The sequence below is a fragment of the Diadema antillarum genome, unplaced genomic scaffold (genome assembly GCF_040938485.1).
Source record: "Diadema antillarum isolate AM-2024a unplaced genomic scaffold, OU_Dant_1.0 seq00001659_RagTag, whole genome shotgun sequence".
NCBI classification, from domain to species: domain Eukaryota; kingdom Metazoa; phylum Echinodermata; class Echinoidea; order Diadematoida; family Diadematidae; genus Diadema; species Diadema antillarum.
The window spans coordinates 1,871,503-1,891,089 of NW_027272359.1; the positions used below are offsets into that span (position 1 = coordinate 1,871,503).

Genomic DNA, 19,587 nt, shown 5'->3' on the forward strand with positions numbered 1-19,587 from the left:
GAATTTGATAGTCCCAATCTCAGCTCTTATAGTCCAACAAATCTAACATAAGCTCGCAATTACAAAAGGAAAATTAAATGTCTTGTCCTTTATTCATAATTGAGAGATGTTGAAGTGAGTACTATAGGCTCAATGTGGACAGAATCATTACTTTGCTGCCTACTGATGACAAACTAAAATGGAGTCGCATATTGTTTCTCTCTGTCTTTCTATACTTATATACCTATCTATCTATCTATCTATCTATCTATCTTTATTTCTATTGCTATTTATCTGCACGGTGTGTAATATATATTGCATACATATTTGGGCATATATTATAGTATAACAATTATAATGTAATATATATCATATACATATTTGTAAATCAAATAAGTCACGTGTCAAGGACTATTCATCACTTCAAAAAAGCATAGACAGGACGAGTGTTTTAACTGGTCGTAAACTCTTAGTGACATGGGATATTTTCCACCGTTTGTTTACAACAACCTTATTTACGGTACGAAACACAGAGGAAGTGCTTACGAGGGAAGAATCAATTTGATAATTGTGCTCCGTTCTCCCGTGTGAGGGTGCATGCAGTTGACTTTGAAGGTTAAAGAGAGCCCACGTCGCCGCCATTTTGTTTCACACGTGTTTTCCCCTCGGCCTAAATCGAGCGTGTGCAGGGTAAATTCTGCATCGCTACCATCACTGTGAGAGCCGCTCAAGTCGTGCGTCTCCCTCTTGTCTTTGTCCCCCAGTCGTCTCTCCCGGAGTTCTTTCAGCTTTGCGGGTCAAATCAAGTGTTTCGTAGACAGGTGAATCGGAAATGCAGATCGGAGTCGCCTTTCCCGTCCGCCCGCTGCACCGTAACATGAAATGTGTCAGAGTTTAATAAGGCATGGTGAGGGCAGGTGGCTATCAGTAGTGGGAATGAGGTAAAAATGCGGCCTGCTGATAAGACAAGAGTTCGTCCATGCACAAGGATGATACTAAAACTTAGCCTTGTGCAGACGACAGGAGGTCACATTTGGGGTTTTTTTTCAAGATATCATTGGCTAGAGATATTGACGGAAAAAACATTGCTAAGAGCAAACAGTAAACAGTACTCCTGGACAACTCCTTTTCTGACTACGCCTTCTTTACTGACTACGACTCCTTCACTGACTACGACTCCTTTATTGACTACGACTGCTGACTATGACTTCTTTACTGACTACGACTTCTTTTCTGACTACGACTTCCTTACTGACTACGCCTTCTTGACTGTCTACGACTTCTTTACTGACTATGACTTCTTTACTGAATACGATTTCTTTACTGACTACGACTTCTTTACTGACTACGATTCCTTCACTGACTACGACTCCTTTACTAACTACGACTCCTTTACTTACTACGACTTCTTCACTAACTACGACTTCTTTTCTGACTACGACTTCTTTACTGACTACGACTTCTTTACTGACTGCGACTCCTTTACTGACTACGACTCCTTCACTGATTACGACTCCTTTACTGACTACGACTCCTTCACTGACTACGACTCCTTTACTGACTACGACTCCTTCACTGATTACGACTCCTTTACTGAATACGATTTCTTTACTGACTACGACTTCTTTACTGACTACGATTCCTTTACTGAATACGATTTCTTTACTGACTACGACTTCTTTACTGACTACGATTCCTTCACTGACTACGACTCCTTTACTAACTACGACTCCTTTACTGACTACGACTTCTTTACTGACTACGACTCCTTTACTGACTACGACTCCTTCACTGATTACGACTCCTTTACTGACTACGCCTCCTTTACTGACTACGACTCCTTCACTGACTACGACTCCTTTACTGACTACGACTCCTTTACTGACTACGACTCCTTCACTGACTACGACTCCTTTACTGACTACGACTCCTTCACTGACTACGACTCCTTTACTGACTACGACTCCTTTACTGACTACGACTCCTTTACTGACTACGACTCCTTTACTGACTACGACTCCTTCACTGATTACGACTCCTTTACTGACTACGACTCCTTCACTGACTACGACTCCTTCACTGACTACGACTCCTTTACTGACTACGACTCCTTCACTGACTACGACTCCTTTACTGACTACGACTCCTTCACTGACTACGACTCCTTCACTGACTACGACTCCTTTACTAACTACGACTCCTTTACTTACTACGACTTCTTTACTGACTACGACTCCTTTACTAACTACGACTCCTTTACTTACTACGACTTCTTTACTGACTACGACTTCTTTTCTGACTACGACTTCTTTACTGACTACGACTTCTTTACTGACTACGACTCCTTCACTGACTACGACTCCTTCACTGACTACGACTCCTTTACTAACTACGACTCCTTTACTTACTACGACTTCTTTACTGACTACGACTCCTTTACTAACTACGACTCCTTTACTTACTACGACTTCTTTACTGACTACGACTTCTTTTCTGACTACGACTTCTTTACTGACTACGACTCCTTCACTGACTACGACTCCTTTACTGATTACGACTCCTTTACTGACTACGACTCCTTCACTGACTACGACTCCTTTACTGACTACGCTGCCGTACTTCAGAACAGCGGCCATATGTCACCACTGATGATGGAGAATCTTCATTAATTAATTCTTAGATCGGGCTGTTCAGGAAATGCAACAAAAAAAAAAGAGTCAAGAAACATTATGCGTTGATGTTTGGCAACATGGCATTGATCCAGCAATAAGTAAAAGAAGGTCTGCCGGGAGTGAAACTTCTGGAAATCAGTCAGTAAAGGACAGGGCCTCTACGAGTCTATGATAATGCATGGAATCTTTGATTCCTCACATTTGGTTCTGCCGCGCTGCAATGTTTTAGTCTTAATCCTGTCCTATTAAATGTTTCACCAAATTTTAAATAGTGGAAGGAGCATGAGTATTAGGATAGCATGTCGAAGAAATGCTCGATAATCTACTATAACGCTACCCGCGACTAACTACAACGGAAATGTTACCCGGTTGTTGCACTGTTTGTCACGTGTATGCTGCGTAGTGCTGGAAGAAATGCGCATGAGTAGTTCGAGTCTTGGCAATCCCATCCACAAACAGGTTCAGGTTCATGAAATCAAAACATTTCTATACACTTTCTCTTTCTCCCTCCCCCTACCTCCCACTCACTCTCTCTCTCTCTCTCTCTCTCTCTCCCTCCCTCCTTCTATCAGTCCCTCTCTCTCTCTCTCTATCTATCTATCTATCTATCTGTATATCTGTATATCCATCTAGATCTATCTATCTTTCAAGATCTAATCTCTTTGGTCACATCAAGATTACCATCGTATTAAAAGTGGAAGCAATCTTTGAAGCAGTATAAGAATGTCTATAATTATTATAGTCGATAGACACGGGGCAATGACGTCATAGCCACTTTTAAGCTACCTCTGCCCTTCAAGTTTGTTTTCATGTTGAACTTTTATCGAGGATCTATTATTCAAATTGAGGGAGATTATTCCCTTGTAGGGAAGACTAAAAAATTGAGCACGGGTGGTAGGCTAATGGCAGAGAAGGCCATAATCTTCAATATGTAGACGTAAAGGGGAGTACTAACTCGAGAAATGATGTGTCAAAGATGAAGTGAGTACATGCATTGATCTGAGCGGTCTTTTTCCAAGTCGTATTTTTTGTTATAAGAAGCCTTCGATTTTTGTGTTATGACGTCATCATCTTCCTTGTATTCGAGGTTTTGACCAGCTTAAGTACGCTCCCCCACACAAATGCCATCTATTGAGGTACCCTTGTCGTATTGTCAGTCATAATGATATGAAAACTGAAGCACTCATCTCTACCTCTCACATGGAAGTTACGTAGGAGGTTGAAGGAACCATGGCAGTTGCTCAGTAGATGAAACACGAACACGACGGATGCTCAATAACATTTGTGTGAAGTTACTGGTTCGAGTTATCTGGCTACAGCGATCGTGCCTCCTAATAGGTAAGGCAATTTATTCTCTTTGCCCAACCCCTCGGATGGGACTATACGCTATCGGGTGAACGTCACGAGTTCAACGCACACGAATCATACAGCCCACGAGTCATATAGCCCATAAGTCATACAGCCCACGAGCCATACAGCCCATGAGTTCGATACAACAGTGAACACGGCCCACAAGACCGACACATTTATTTCAATGTCGAACTCCTGTTTTTCTCTCTCTCTTTTTGGCCTGGAGTCAAACTCATGGGCTCTGTGACTTGTGGGCTGTATGACGTATGGACCTTATTCAATGTCGAACTCGTGGGCTGTATGACTAGTGGGTGTAGGTCTCGTGGGTTGGCCCCGCGCCATTGGTCCCGTCTTAGCTCGATGATAAACATAATTATTATATAAGCATTTCCTTCATGCCGACGGACTTCAACCATACATTGTACGTGGTTTGTCAAATCTAAGGTTAACTAATTGGAGCCACGATTAAAAACATAGCAGGGTTTGACTCCACAGATCACTGGTAAGCTTGGTGACGTTTTAACTGACCATCAAGCTCGCGTTCTCGAAGGATCTTTCATCATGGTCTAAACTCGAGAGTCGAAACTCTGCTGTTGGAAATATGGACCCCACTCGAACGTGACAAACCCCTTTAACTCATCACGCCAACTCAAACGAAGGAAGACTCACAGCCGTCGGGTTGTCACAAGACGATCATCAGTTTCCGAAGTCGCGAGCTTGAGCGAGGTTTGAAGTCGATGAAATCGTGTTACCCGCGGGGTGTTTGTCTAACACAGAAGGATGCACTTCTGTTTTTAGGAGAGTGGAGTGAAAGCCACGCGGTTTGTCAGAAGCTACAGAAAGCAAATTTCAATGTGTCTTCACTGGAGAAGGAGATACCTCAAATCAAATTCCTGGAACCACTCCCATTATGTATTAACGTACATTGTTTCGAGACACAATGTCTAAAGACGACCTACATTATACAGCTTCCCCTCATTTTAGCTCTTAAATCGAATTATTCAAATTCATGAAATTCTTCAGTCGAGATGTTTTCATTGCAACTGATTGACAAATTAAACCATTTATAAATTATAAGGATTAGAACCAACACTTGCTGTCGTTCGGAAGCTCGGTGGTCTAGTGGAGATGACGCCTGTCCGGAGATCAGGAGGTCGTAGGTTCGAATCCTGCTCTAGTATGTACGCCCATGATTTTTTATCATGGCTACTACTAAAACTCTGATCAATTCAGTGCTTATTTACGTCGATGTAGGGCAATTTGTCAATCAGTTGCAATTAAATCAAATTGTTAAATTATTCTTACCCTCTTAGAAAAGTATTGATTAGAGTTGTAATGACATACATACAGCCTGAAAATATTTGTGGTTTATTGTGAAATTAGCACCGAGGTTGCGATTATCAGGCATTCCTCGTAACGCTTTTCAAATTTATGGACGTCGTACAAAAGTTTACATGATGAGTTAGTTACTCGTGCCATACACCTGCTCCGTTCGAGTCATGTTCTAACAGCTAGACCTGGTTACGTGCATAATTCCTCTTTGCTCAGAAATTTTCTGACTGTATGATGTGCAAACTTCAGAGTCGCTATGGATACCGCTGTGGATGAAATCAAACATAACTTGTTAACATCTCCAGACAGTCTTCGTTACGGAAGCGAAGAACCCCACATGCGCAATATCGCTTAAATCTATGTAAAAATATCAAGACAAGCTAACAAAGTAGAATAACACATAAAGTCGTTAACGTAGACAATTAAGTCATTATCGACGATTATTTGATTCCTATTATGAACATGAATGTTCATCCTGTAACAATTTAACTGCTGAAGCAAAAAACCAAACAACACCAAATACCCAGATTTGACACACCAACATCTCTGTATGCTAGACATACCACGGCGGCAAACCGGCCACACACAACATAATGGAATCATTACACAGTTCGCGCAGCAACTGACTTTCCATTTGTGGGACGAGAATGCCATCTGCAAGTCGCAATCAAATCGTGATTAGCGCTAAGCTTGGGCACCAAGACCACCTCGGGAAGCATCGCGGGATGCAGACATGGCAAAGTGGGTCGTTTTCCACAAATTGGGACCTTTTCTCTTCTTCATTTTTCGTTAATATGATAGTGTCATAACGTTTTGGAATTCATGCAGAATTAAATTCTACGGTGATTTCAGTGCCACTCATGTCTCTTATTCAGTCCAGGTGAATTTACCATAGGCAAGTATGAAAAAAACACCTTGCATTTTGCAGCAGTTTTAGTAGTAGTAAGCATCCTTCGGGACAGTTCTTGTCATTCTTATGACATCAGGATTGTTTCATTAATATTTTGTTTTAAAAAATAGCACTGAAGATGTGCAAAGCAAATCTCAACTTCTTACGACTCTGGCAAACGTTTTCAGTTAGTGCATATCTTATATCCATTCGCATTAGTAACGTACCGTCGCAACGTACTGCTCTTTCGGAAGAAGATACAAGTCCACAAAAATGTGATTTCCTATTGATGCACAAAACATATTTTGTCATCTACGTTACACTTCAGGGACATTTCATGTCTCAAAATTTCTCTAAGTGGGACGAGTGTTTCGGCTCAAAGCTTGACATCCAAGTAGAACATGCTGAGTCCAACCCTAACAGCTTGAGTAACGCAGATTTGGTTCACGTGTCATTTGCTCCCTTCCTTTTTGCCCATCAAGTAGGGCAGTGTGATGGGTATACACCATCACCTTTAAACGAAAGTGAGCGTGACGATAAGTACAATTCTTGCGTACAGAGGGACATTAAGGAAAGGACCTGACCCGGCCTCACCCCCACTCGGCCTCATCGAAATCGGCACACATTTATAAACAGGTAATTAATCCATGGCAGGCGCAATGCTGCCGTAATGCGCTCTTAATATCAGAGGGCGAGCAGGGGAAGGATAGAAGAAGGAGAGGATGAGAAACCCTCGGAGGAAGAGGAGTCCTAATTTGTGAATATTTCATCAAGCGTCATGCAGGCAGCTAGGGCAGTGAGAAGTGGATGTCGGCTTCCCATTCACTGGACTGTGGAGAGGCATGCATAAATAAAAACACAAACACAGACAGTCACCACACACAACACCCCCGGGATGGAATTATAGGAGCTACAAGGGATGGTCGAGGGAGAGATTTCTTATCGGAATTGTTTTTGCGACAAATGAAAACAACAACAAGAAAAAAAAATGATGGTGTTTGTCTGATACATTGACCCATGAAATGGATGTCACATTCACCAATGCACGACTGTTTAGATCGTCATTTGGTTAAACACAGAATTAAAGAAGAAGCAAAATTGCTTCATTTGGGATTCATTCCGCTGTACCGAGCTTTCTTCCTTTCTGTGATGTATGTTTTTTCCCTGAATATACAGTATTTGTTATTTCTTTTTCCATAAATACATTTGTTGTTTCATTCAGTTACCAATTATATCTGTCCGTATATCGATATTATTTAGAAATCGACACTAAGAAGAAGATAGAAGCTTTAGGTTACATATGTATTAAGCCAAGCAAATTTGAAACATGTATGGTCAGAATGAGGTAGGTGGGCGCTGACTGGATCATGAATATTTAAGTCTAGATTCGTCGGTCAAGACAAACACGCAGGTAGATTTTGTTATTATACTATTTCAATGACTTATAGAAGATAACAAGGTCTCAGTCGTCGCGCAGGTTTAAAGGTCCAGTTTACCTTCGGGAGCAGTGATTTTAAAAATGTTTAAGATATCACATTTGATGCGTATGTGTAGATTTGTTGCATCACAAAACATCCTACCAGGTAAATTTTCGCGACATAGCCTAAAATATAAGGAGATATCAGTAGTTTTCTCAATAAACCATAACTGTAGACGGTTTAGTCTGGAAGCATTCTTATTATAACTATAGTTCACATTTTGTGTATTTAACAATACTTGACATCGATTATACGGATTCAAATTTTCACAGTGGTTGTTTCTATCCCCAACTCACATTCTAGAACTACTTTAAAGCATTAATGCTGGGTTTTTGTTTCATCTGCAAATGGTAAATTATGCCTTTAATAGAATATCTCCTTTAGATATCAAACTATTATTTATTCGTCAATGGAGGAGCATCAAAAGAGTAATTTTTCTGCTGATTTTCGATGACAGTCATAATTAGATCAACCCACCTGTAATGTTAACCCTTTGTGTTCTTTGAGCACTGATTGGCACACCCCCCTCCCCTCCGACCTCCATAGCATTGCACACACTGTCAAAAAATCCCTGTCGCTGAAAAGGTTAAACACAGCGCTTCAATAAGTTTTGATATCCCATTTCAATTACCTTACACTGCCATTTTTTAATGAAATGACATTCCTGGGGACCGTTTCGTGAAACTTTTTGTCGGTGATTTACACTGACAAGTGTTAAAAGCTACTGAAATCCTTGCGTCTGATTGGTTGATAGCAAATTTGTCGGTGAAAACCTCCGACGAACTCGTTGATGAAACGCCCCCCTGGTCAACTTGTCTTCAACCTTCCTGAGAAAGACACAAACCACTATCAGTGGTAAATACGTCAAGAATAAAGGATAAAGACTAAATAGTTTCAAGTGGGGAGATACTCTCTTTTATCTTTCCTTTCAATAAATGTTTTACGTACAGGACTGTACTCTCTTAGGTCATCTGTAAAATAAAAAGAAGATGCTGTAGACGGCAACAATGAAGGGGTATACCAGGAACTGGAGCGATAATTTCTGGTCGACAGCTAATTTCTTTTGCCAAAGGAAAAATGTCATAAAATTGTCTGGTTGGACACAATGTCTCCGCAGAAATAGACATTTGTATGTGCAACGTAGTTTATCAATTATGTGCCTTTAGTTTCGTTGAATGAATTGAGAGACTTAATTAGGATATATCAAAGTCTTGAATTTAGAGACAACATTCTGTATATCAAGAACCCTGAATGTGTCCCAAAGATGGCAGGAAAAAGGGAAACTATTGACTGTTTCTACATTGTCATTCGAACAACAGAGTATACAACTTTATGTGCGAATACGAAATTAACTGACTCTTACTCCTAAACCATGTAAACTTGAGACTATAGATGTATGCAAAAAAGAAGTAGGACAGAAAACATGATCTCTCTCGCACGGGCTGGACAAATTGATTGACATGAATGCCCTACGACAACGACATGACTAGTATGGCGACAAGCTGACTCACGATGTACGGCAAGGCAATCTAAGGGGAACTCCTAAAACCATTAAAACAAAAGGGTGCAGTGGATGGGTTTATGGATTCTCTAAAAAAAGGTCATGAGCTCAAGTCCCGCAAGGTTTGAATATTCCTGGACATGGTGCTTTATCCACATCGCCTCTCTCGACCCAGGTGAATAGTGGTTACAGTTCGTTATTCCGAAGGTTCGTCATTCCGAAGGTTCGTTAATCCAAAAATGAAATAAGGTTCGTAATTCCGAAGGTTCGTTTAGTACGCCCACTTTTCCCCCTTATTATTTTCGGATAAAGAAACCTAATTTCATTTTCGGAATAAGGGACAGTTGGAATAACGCCACTCTGATTACGCTCGGATTAACGAACCCTATTTCATTTTCGGATTAACGAACAGCTAGCTATACGGAATTTGTGTTTTTCGGGAAAACAAAATCTTCGGAACAACGAACATCACCCGAATAAAGTAAATGTCTGGGAATTCTTAGGTAATAACGCTGGTAGGGGCGTATTGAAGAGCAGTGCAAACACAGCAGGGGCTACCCTTGGTGAATAAGATCATACCATCACGTTATTACCACGCTGGTCTCAAGCAATTTCAGGAAATTATCCAGTGAGAATACGATCCGCCAGCATTGCAGAAGGGCAAGTACTCCATCCTAACCAACTAAAACATGGCTTGTCATCACATGCCGATTTATGCCAATCAGACAAATGCAGTTGACGTGGTTGTGCCCGGGAGATCATGCTGATCTACGAAGAATTAATCACAGAAAATATTGTGCTCTTGTTTGCCTTGGCGGACCGAACCTCTAATTTCTCTTCTTGGCACATTGCCAACGATAGAGTCGGCTGAAGACCGTTTCAGTGGGGAATATTGTTAGTGCAGATACTGCAAGCAAAAGGCCTAGCCGACCGAGGAGTTCGCCAACAGCTTCGGACAATGATCGAGAGTGTCAGGGTAAAGATGCATGCAGAAGCGGCTGTCATGATAAATCCCATTTATATTACTTGCTGATGGTTGTTTTTTCTTTTCAAAATTCACTTCAAGATCCTGAAGTGGTATGGAGCAGTGAGCCATATCAATTTGAATCTGATGCTGTTGAGCTGCTTTATCACACACATTATTGCTCTATCAGGACCTGTGTGAATTATTGATGTCAAATGCACGATCATTGATGCATGAAATGATCGTTTTGATCTTCAAAGTCGGGAAGAAAGAGGGTGGCCTATCTTCATTATTTGCTCATTGCCGATGTCCCCAGTATAGTCATGTTGACACTGGGGATGCGCTCAAGATGTGTAAGGTGCCTTGTGTTTTTTTTTTTTTTTTTTTTTTTTTTAAAGTGGCGTGGCGGACAACACGAAGCGAATGGCGACAAGGAGCCGTAAATAGGCGCCTGTCCCTAGCCGGAGATGACCTTCACAGCTTTGCGGCCCTGGCCACCTCCTTGCCAAGCAAGGCTTCTTCATCTGTACAGTAGATCGATATTATAGTGGAGTGCGAGTGACCAGGCCAGACCATCAGCTTGTGAGGGAGTACTGAGCATACCAGAATCACTGGTAGAGGGACGGAATTCAGGGGGATATCGATTTCTTACAGGTTTGACCGTTAACTTCGTGACTACATTCCATTACATTTTCATATTTATGTGGGGATTTTTTCCTGGTGAGAGAACACGTTCCGAGACCATCACTGTCTTAAGTACAAGAACCACATTCTTCTTGTCTTTTCCTCTGCCTTTTTGTTCGTTGTCACAGTATATCTGTATATCTTGGTGCACTAATCATGTTGATACATTGTGCGTAAATCGTTACTGCTTCTTAAACTTGTAGTAAAATACATGACCTTCAATATTATCAGAAATTTTTTTCCTCCTCATTTCGTATATCATTTTGCCTCCACTTCTGTTCCTGCTGTACGAATTTGAAACTTTTTTTCTCTTCTGACACCAAGTCAAATTCTCATTTCTGCCTCTTCGGTCTTTACCCAAGTAGGCCTACTTTTTAAAGTTTGCTCTGGTCGCTTTCACACTCCCCCCCCCCCCCCCCCCCTTCCCGAAGGTAATCTTAAGGTCACCGGTGAGAGAAAGAGGAAGACAATGATTCAATAACACTTATAATAACAATGATGATGATAATGAATCAAAATGATTATTTCATAGACTACTAAATGCAAGCTAATGCTTCCGCCTGGTTTATCAAGAGCTAAGCCGTCTAACGGTATGCGCCATCAAACGCGGCGTTGCTGTTGCTAAAACAGCATCACGAAGGCGCCCAAAAATGATGTTCGGAAACTCCAAAGTCAATTAAGTTAAGTAGTTAAAAGGAGGCATAATTGTTTGATCGTCATGCCACTGATGAAGAGATATCCGGCTGTGGTGCAGCCAGTCATTTTGTCTTCATTGCCCCTCCCGTGTCGTGTAATGACGAGTTCTATTAGTCGGCCGACTGCTGTGCAACCAGGCTCCAGAGCGAGATGGGCCGCTGGAGGGTGGATCATTTCATCAGTTAACCCTTTATGCTTCGTGAGAATCTTATCTCTACACTTTTCATTGCATGCTGTAGTGGTTCCTGGCTAGTAGCGGGTTAAATGGGCCATTCCTGATACCCAGCACCCTTGTATGACGACCAGTAATTTACCTATTTTATTGACTAAACCACGGAGCAAATGGCTGTACTTAGGGCATGTACTTAAACAGGTTCCATCCCGTACTCCTTACATTACTGCGATGAAAGTGGCTTCATTATGGTAAATATGGACTCGATCACAGACTAATCAGCCAAAGCAGAATGAACTAACGATGTAGCAAGTTAACTATTTCTCATTGCCTTTACTTAGAAACCTTTTTCGGCGACAGTAGTACAAATGGCAAAATTAATTGGCGCAACACGTATGCATGACGAACTTATTTACACCAATAGACAACCTCTTTGAATATTGTTGCGTATTTTGTTTTTCTTTCAAGAGCATGGTCAGACAGTTTCGAGGTCGCAGCACTTTCATCAAAGAGTAAGACTACACATTTGCTGGCTTTCATGTCAGTGTCATTCCTCAGTCACTCGGTATAACAATGTCAATACACGAGATGAATAAAATTCGATATCTCCCTGACAAATTTACTGTCAAAATATGTTTTCTTGCTGTGGTAAACTGGTCAGAGCGTAAAGAAAGAGAGAGAAAAAATCCACATGAGTGGACTTGACGTTCTGCTCATTTTCATGGTCGCTGCATTTTGTTTTCAATAGTTTATCAATAAAATTGTCTGTAGTGGCGGCAGCTTTGAATGCTTGAATTGACGAAACGAAGAGCACACATCATATCACCCTTCATCAAGCTGCATGCCACTATACCTCTCGTGGTTCATTCTCCGGAAGTATACTCCAAAGCTGCATGCACGCACTGCGTGTGAATACGGGGCGAGCAGCCATGGATTTTGAGCTTTATCAGAAGTTTAGAAAGAGAAACCCGCTTCGCCTCCAGTGGAGTACCGGTGATCATAAAAGAAGTGCCAACCACTTCGTTCTCATGTCAACAATGTACATGGGTAGCTAAATTTGAGCGAGTCGGGTGTTCGAGAGTGGGTATACGAAACAGGTACACAGATGGTTAAAAGGACACTAAAACAGACAGACAGACAGACAGACAGACTAGAACAACAAAAAATGATGACAGAGAAAAAGCATTTCAACATGTAGGTGTCAAGCCGAAGATATGACGATATGAGTAACATGAAGTGCAGAAGAGAGAAAGAAAAGCAACAAATGATAAAATGGAAAGAGATTGAGAAAGAGAAGGAGATCGAGAAAGGGAAAGAGAAACGATACATGGAACAGCAGTATTGAAGACAGATATACATGGGGAAAAAAAGGATACAGCGAGAGTGTTAGGAAGGAGTACAAATCATGTATACAGAAAGATGAATATATATACTTCAAGTGCAAAAAGAGCCACGAAACATTTTACAAGGTGGAAAAATAGTAAACACTAACACCTCTTGATTAGTTGGGCGTTGATAAAATGATTGAGTTGTGATGAATATTTCGAAATAGATAGAAATGAGCGGTGACAGCAGTTTTTTTTTTATATTAGTGGTTGTGGGTGGAGTCCACCACTACAGTATAAGGCAACATTGTATTGTCCAGAAAAGTAGCAAGTTCTTAACCATGAACGCTGTGACTCATTGTACCCTTAAATGGAGTAATTGACGTTATGTAAAGGAAAACACGTTAACAACCACCCACGGATAATATAAAATTTAAGCAAGTGTACCGACACTGGCAACAAAAAGGCTGAACAACGTCGTTGTTGCTTTTCAACTTTCACCCACATCTTCGAGAAATGTGGGCGAAACCAAATAAGGAGGTGCTTGCATGCCTACTACCTCCTTTGCAAAACTCGGCAGGTCAGGGCTCTCTATTTGATGTCAGTGCTATAAGGCTGCTTGTCACTGAAAGCGTTAGATAATCATTACGTGATAGAGATGGAAATTATTTTTCCGACAATAGAGTTTTGATTATAGTGTTTTGTTTTGTTTTTGTAAGGGGTATACTCCCAAAGTCTCGTCTTTCTGTTATTTTGAATAGTGTAATTTGTTATCGACAGTCATCAATTGGACAAAATGAGATTTACATTGACGAATCGATTGTAACAGCCGACAAAACCATAATACGTTCTTCCTACCAGGTTTAGGTTTACTCCCATTCCTCCATTTGAAATTGTCACATAATTAATCTCACTCAATATCAATGCCATGTGACAGACACGCTAAGTGAGGAATGGTTGTGACAGAAGCGAAACTTGAGCCCTGATTGATACAAACCTATCGTCTCCTCCTCGTGTTGATTTCATAATAGGTATTTATTATTAACAAAGCTACTGATATTTTGTGCCTAGTACACTGTAAAAATTTCTTTATCATTCTGTAAATTAACACCTGCTCTAGGATTTTTTTTTGTTGTTGTTATTCAATTACGGACTGATGTATTGATCTGCTTTGCAGAAATCAATATGAATTTCTTCGCAAGATGGCGATGCTTTCGAAAGGAATTCGAAGACGAGAATTAGCAATACAGACTGTATCATTGTCACTACAGAATTTCCAGCCTCTCCCCCTCTTTCTCTCTCCTCCTGTGTCTACTTGGAGAAAAAAATCCAGAGTATCATTGCAGAGCATTTATAAGTACTGCTTCCAAAGAGTGCCTGACTCTTGAATAAAATGGGCCTACATACATGAAACTACACAAATGTGTTCCCTTGTAGTCGTGCATTTTATGCCTGCAGCAAAAAAACAAACAAACAAAACAAAAACAGACAAAAACAAAAACAAAAAAGAAAAAAAAACTGTGTGTAGCTTCTGCAGCCCATACTACATAATGTGGGACAGAATAAATGTAGACTCTGGCTGCTTAGCTGCAATTGTGCTATATCTGATCAACATGCATGCTGTTGTCTACAAATTAAGCACTGCAATTTACGTCTTATACCTCTTGTAGGACACTGTATGTTTACGATTCAGATTTGGTTCGAGATGATGTTCGATGAAAAATTCAAACGGTGAGAGATTTTAATCCTGACAACCATCGTTACTGGGTTTTTTTTATTTGTTAGCAATTCACAAAGGACTACGATACAAAATAGTCCTTTCAAGTAATTGGTCTGGCTTTAAAATGTGAGGTGGCATGGGGAAATAAACCCGCACCAGTTCTAGAATCCTAAAAATGACATTGTCATGCGACACAGTTGTGATGCTCCCGTTTATTATCAGTATTAAAGAAATTTGTGTCTGACTTGTGTTGGACTCATACAAGCAAGGGGACAAAACATCACATAGATACAGCATGTCCTTGCACAATATAGTTTTCGAAATATAAGAACTCCAGATCTGGAGAGCGGAATTTTCAAAACGATGAGAGGTGATGTAATAATGTTAAAGTCAAACGTGTTTGCTGACGAATGATGATTCAAGGTAAGATTGCAAGACTCAGTGACTTCCCATTACAACTGTTGGTCAGTTAATCGGACACATAATCAATATTGGACACGTCGTGTGTCCAATATTGATCCTGAAATTAATGAAATATACACAAACACACACGTGCGCGCGCACTCACACTCACACATACACAAACACACACATACATACAAATATACAAAATACAAATCAAACGAACAAAAGGACCATAAGGGGAAGCGCTATTTGAAATCGCAGGGAAAAGTACTTTTGTCGGAGAGATTTCGACCTCTCATTCTCACCATTAACCTTCGTCGAGTCTTTATCGCTGATCCGTTTTACGTAACGTCTATCTTCTGAAAGAACCACTCACTCTATGGTGTCCACGCACAGATTACCTTGGTCTTTCCTGGACAGCATTGTCAAGCACTTTCCCAAAGGTTCAATCACAGTCTGATTTTAATTTTTGCACCTTTCTCAAAGTATAGCTCGTCTCAACAGCGGGATCGCGAAGACCTCCGATTATCTATTCCATCATGCAGCGAATGACAATGACAAATCGATTTAATGATAATTGCAATAAATTGCGGTCAGGAAAAATCATATCATAATTATGCTCCTCATGATCTCGTTTGAGACTTAGAGATTCTCCTCGGCTCATTGTTTTTATATTCCTTTCTAAAGCTCTCTATTCTTTACGGATTCTCTTCCCACACACTGAAAAAAAAGTTCAGAGAATCGATTTGATATGATCAAATAGCTGACGTCACATAAACAACACAGAATGACAAGTATAATATAGCCTTCAATACAAGCGTTTCACAGTCACATGACCACAGCACCTCTTTTTATTTTTCAAAATTGACCATGTCACGAGATCTTAAATGATGAACCAACATTTTCATTGCCCTAATATTTCAGAAGGCTTAATAACTTCCACTCGTCATTTACTGATTTTGTCAGGCGTGTGTTACATCGTCCATTTAAGATAACTTTTTATTTTCCTCTGCGGTAAATCCTTTGAAAACACAAGGATCAAACAAATTCTCTTCTTTTCTCTTATAACTAATCATGATCGGTCAATTAGAAATTGACGGGACAATTTGTGAGAAATCTGTCTGTCTGTCTGTCTATCTGTCTTTTTACCTTTCTCCTTCTCTCCTTTTTTTCTGTCTCTCTTTCTCTTCCTCTGATTCTATCTTCTACTCCTAAAATTGTCATTTTGACCGTAGTGAGTTTAAGTTTGATGAAATGACAGTTCAAAATCTCTCCTGGTCACAGAATTTAGCCGCGACATCACCCCAGTACAATCCCGTCCCAAGCCTTGACCATTTCAAGAGGTCGTTAATTTGAAGAAAGAATATACGTTTCCTAGTCATTCATATCTTTATAGTATTTTGTATTTGCCCTTACTTTCAGTCATTGGTATGCAATCCTTTTTTTTTTCTGAAATTGTGATCGTACGTGGTCCTACGTTTTCACACTGTGTCTCGTGTATTTTGAAAATGAGACTATTGAAAATATTGGGGTTGAAATCTTATCTTTAGATGCTTCACAAATTTGAAAATCTCCCATTTTAGTTTTTGCAATTCTTCTCATTATACACTGTGGTGTCAAAAAACAGCAGCAACAACAACATCATTTTAGAAATGGTGTTATATGTACGTATATTATCCAGATAAATACAGCATGATTTTAAAAACTTATTCATGCTGGAGAGTTTCTGCATTGACTTCAATATCATTTGACAGATCAATCAACGAAGTTTAACTTTTGCATATTCCATTTAAGCCAACATATGCGACACATAATGTATCTAAAGACTTACTAGATCATGCTCATGCAGATTTGGCTGTACAAATCCAATTGGAATCATGTCGAGAATGCAGCGAAATGTCAACAATATCGTCATGGCAGAATTCCAAGCCCCAAAAGACGGCAGCCTCGTGAGAATATGGAAAAGGAGTTAACTCCACACAGCCGAAGATTAAACAAAAATGAAAAAAAAAGAGAAATATATATCCTCGCGCTCGAGCTGTTGCAGTCACCAACATGATTTTGTATTTATTCGTTTTATTTCATTTTTTTTCACATACACAGCAACTACAGGATAGGGGTTCCTGTTTTGACGATAAATAATTTGGCAAATTGCATCTGTGCCGGCATCTGGGCCGGCCTCTGGGGTAAGGGAAAATATAGTTACTTATATCGTTATCATATTATATATTTCGTCACATCATGAAAATCTATATAGGGAGGACATGTAAACGACGACTAGATATTCTCCCAGTCATGGCATTTCAAATCAATTTTTATCAAGAGTTGATTGTCGAATCACTGTCTGAGGAACTATTTTAAGATCGTATACGAATATTGATAGCACCGTACCATAAGCAACTGTCAAAGTGTGTATATGTGTTGGGGGTTTTATATACGCATCCCCTCTTCACTGATTTTAACCTCCAACCTCGGCAGAGACAATGATGGTCCGCCATTTTATCAAACATGGCAGTCTCTACACTGCGATATGACAGGTCCAATAAATTTTCATCTATTCAACCGATCACTTTGCCAGGACGAATTACGGAGCGGGATTGTGTACGGAGCAACGAACTACCGCCCATCAGTCCGCCTCAGGCACGGAGCGCGGTGCAAGGGGAGTGCGCAATCAGAATGCTGCGAATCTGCACAACCGTATAAACTATAGGCACTGTGATGATTGCCTTCCACATGAATGATTATAACGTTAAATCCCCATCGCATAATGAGAAGTGATTACATCTTGATTGCGTTTGTGCGGTTATGTAAAAAGGCACGCGTGAACGAACCTGGGCTGTTCTTGAAGGAGTCCATGCTCAAATTGTTTCCTGTAAAACAGAATAACAGCAGCAAAAAAAAAAAAGTTCTGGTTGTAAATTTCTATGCATGTTTCACTTCGTCAGGTAGAGAAATTCTTCCTGGAGAAGATGTGGCAAATAACATCGCTGGCTAAGAATGCAACACGTGGTCTCCTTGCCGTATGGTGCTCTATGATAGTCCGCAGAGAGACGGACCGCAGAAGATAACATTCAAGATCTCTTTTCCCGTTTTTTTTTTCCTCGCCGTTATGCAATTTATTAGACCAGCATGCTCACGCTTTGTGTTTTAAAGATATTAGATTAGTTGTGTCTTTTTTCCAACGTGAAAAGGTATTTAGTAACTGTGAATACGTTGTTTACGTCCTTTAACCTGTCTCTTGACGCATATAGGCGCGTGACGGTGTGCTAGGAGGAGCTGGCTTTGTGTGAACAAAAGGTGGTTGTCACACAGTTTACCGAGGAACAGATGGCTTCGACACGACGAAATACTAAAGGTAGAGACGCCAATTCGATATCATGGACACCAAGAAGTAAATGTGAATGTGTGAGGAGTGCCTGGGGGACAATGACTGGTGCATTTATAGAATGTCACTCAGTGGAATCAAGTGTTGGTTTCCGTCTGGAGCTGACAATAGCATCGATTCACTGTCAGGAAGTCGCACTTTGACAGTCTCGGAATCTCAAATATGAAATATTGTTTATGTTAAACCAGCTGCATATCTCTCTCTCCTCTCTCTCTCTCTGTCTCTCTTTCTATCTGACCATCTACCTCCCTACCTACATATATATTATATGTTTGTCCGTCTATCTAGCTATATATATATATATATATCTACCTACCTATCTAACTATCTATGTATGTATGTATGTATGTATGTATCTATCTATCTATCTATGTATCTATCTATCTATCTATCTATCTATCTATTCTATCTATCTATATCTATCTATCTACCTATCTCGATCTCTATCTCTATCTATCTATTCTATCTATCTCTATCTATCTATCTATCTATCTATCTATCTATTCTATCTATCTCTATCTATCTATCTATCTATCCATATCTATCTATCTAACTCGATCTCTATCTCTATCTATCTATCTATCTATCTATCTATCTACCTATCTCGATCTCTATCTATCTATCTATCTATCCATCCATATCTATCTATCTAACTCGATCTCTATCTCTATCTATCTATCTATCTATCTATCTATCTATCTATCTGTCTGTCTGTCTGTCTGTGTATCTATCTGTCTCTATGTATCTATCTTTCTATTTCCCTCACATATGCATGTCTTCACACTTTCTGGTGTATGCCTGCATACATCATGAATGTACATTGATCTTAAGTATCAAACGATGTTGAAAAAAAAGAATATAGAAACTGACATGGATTTCATTGTGTGCTTATGGGATGAGGCTACTTGTGGAGACACTACACATCACTTTATAAATTCCCTGAGGTTGTTCATGTATGATGCATAAGAAGTGCCACATTGAGATACAAGAGTTCATTAGTATGCAATAGTTTCTGTAGCTTCGCCTCATTGGCGC

At 40.1% G+C, this 19,587-nt stretch overlaps 2 protein-coding genes across 2 annotated transcripts in view; one reads left to right on the forward strand and one right to left on the reverse strand.

Annotated features, from left to right (window-relative positions):
* The window catches only part of LOC139711434 (P2X purinoceptor 4-like), a 177,436-nt gene that overhangs the window by 151,906 nt on the left and 5,943 nt on the right, over positions 1-19,587 (reverse strand). The window lies entirely within an intron of this gene.
* LOC139711425 (uncharacterized) lies at positions 969-2,648 on the forward strand. Its single transcript, XM_071623308.1, has one exon. The coding sequence runs from the start codon at positions 969-971 to the stop codon at positions 2,646-2,648; it is 1,680 nt and encodes a 559-aa protein (XP_071479409.1).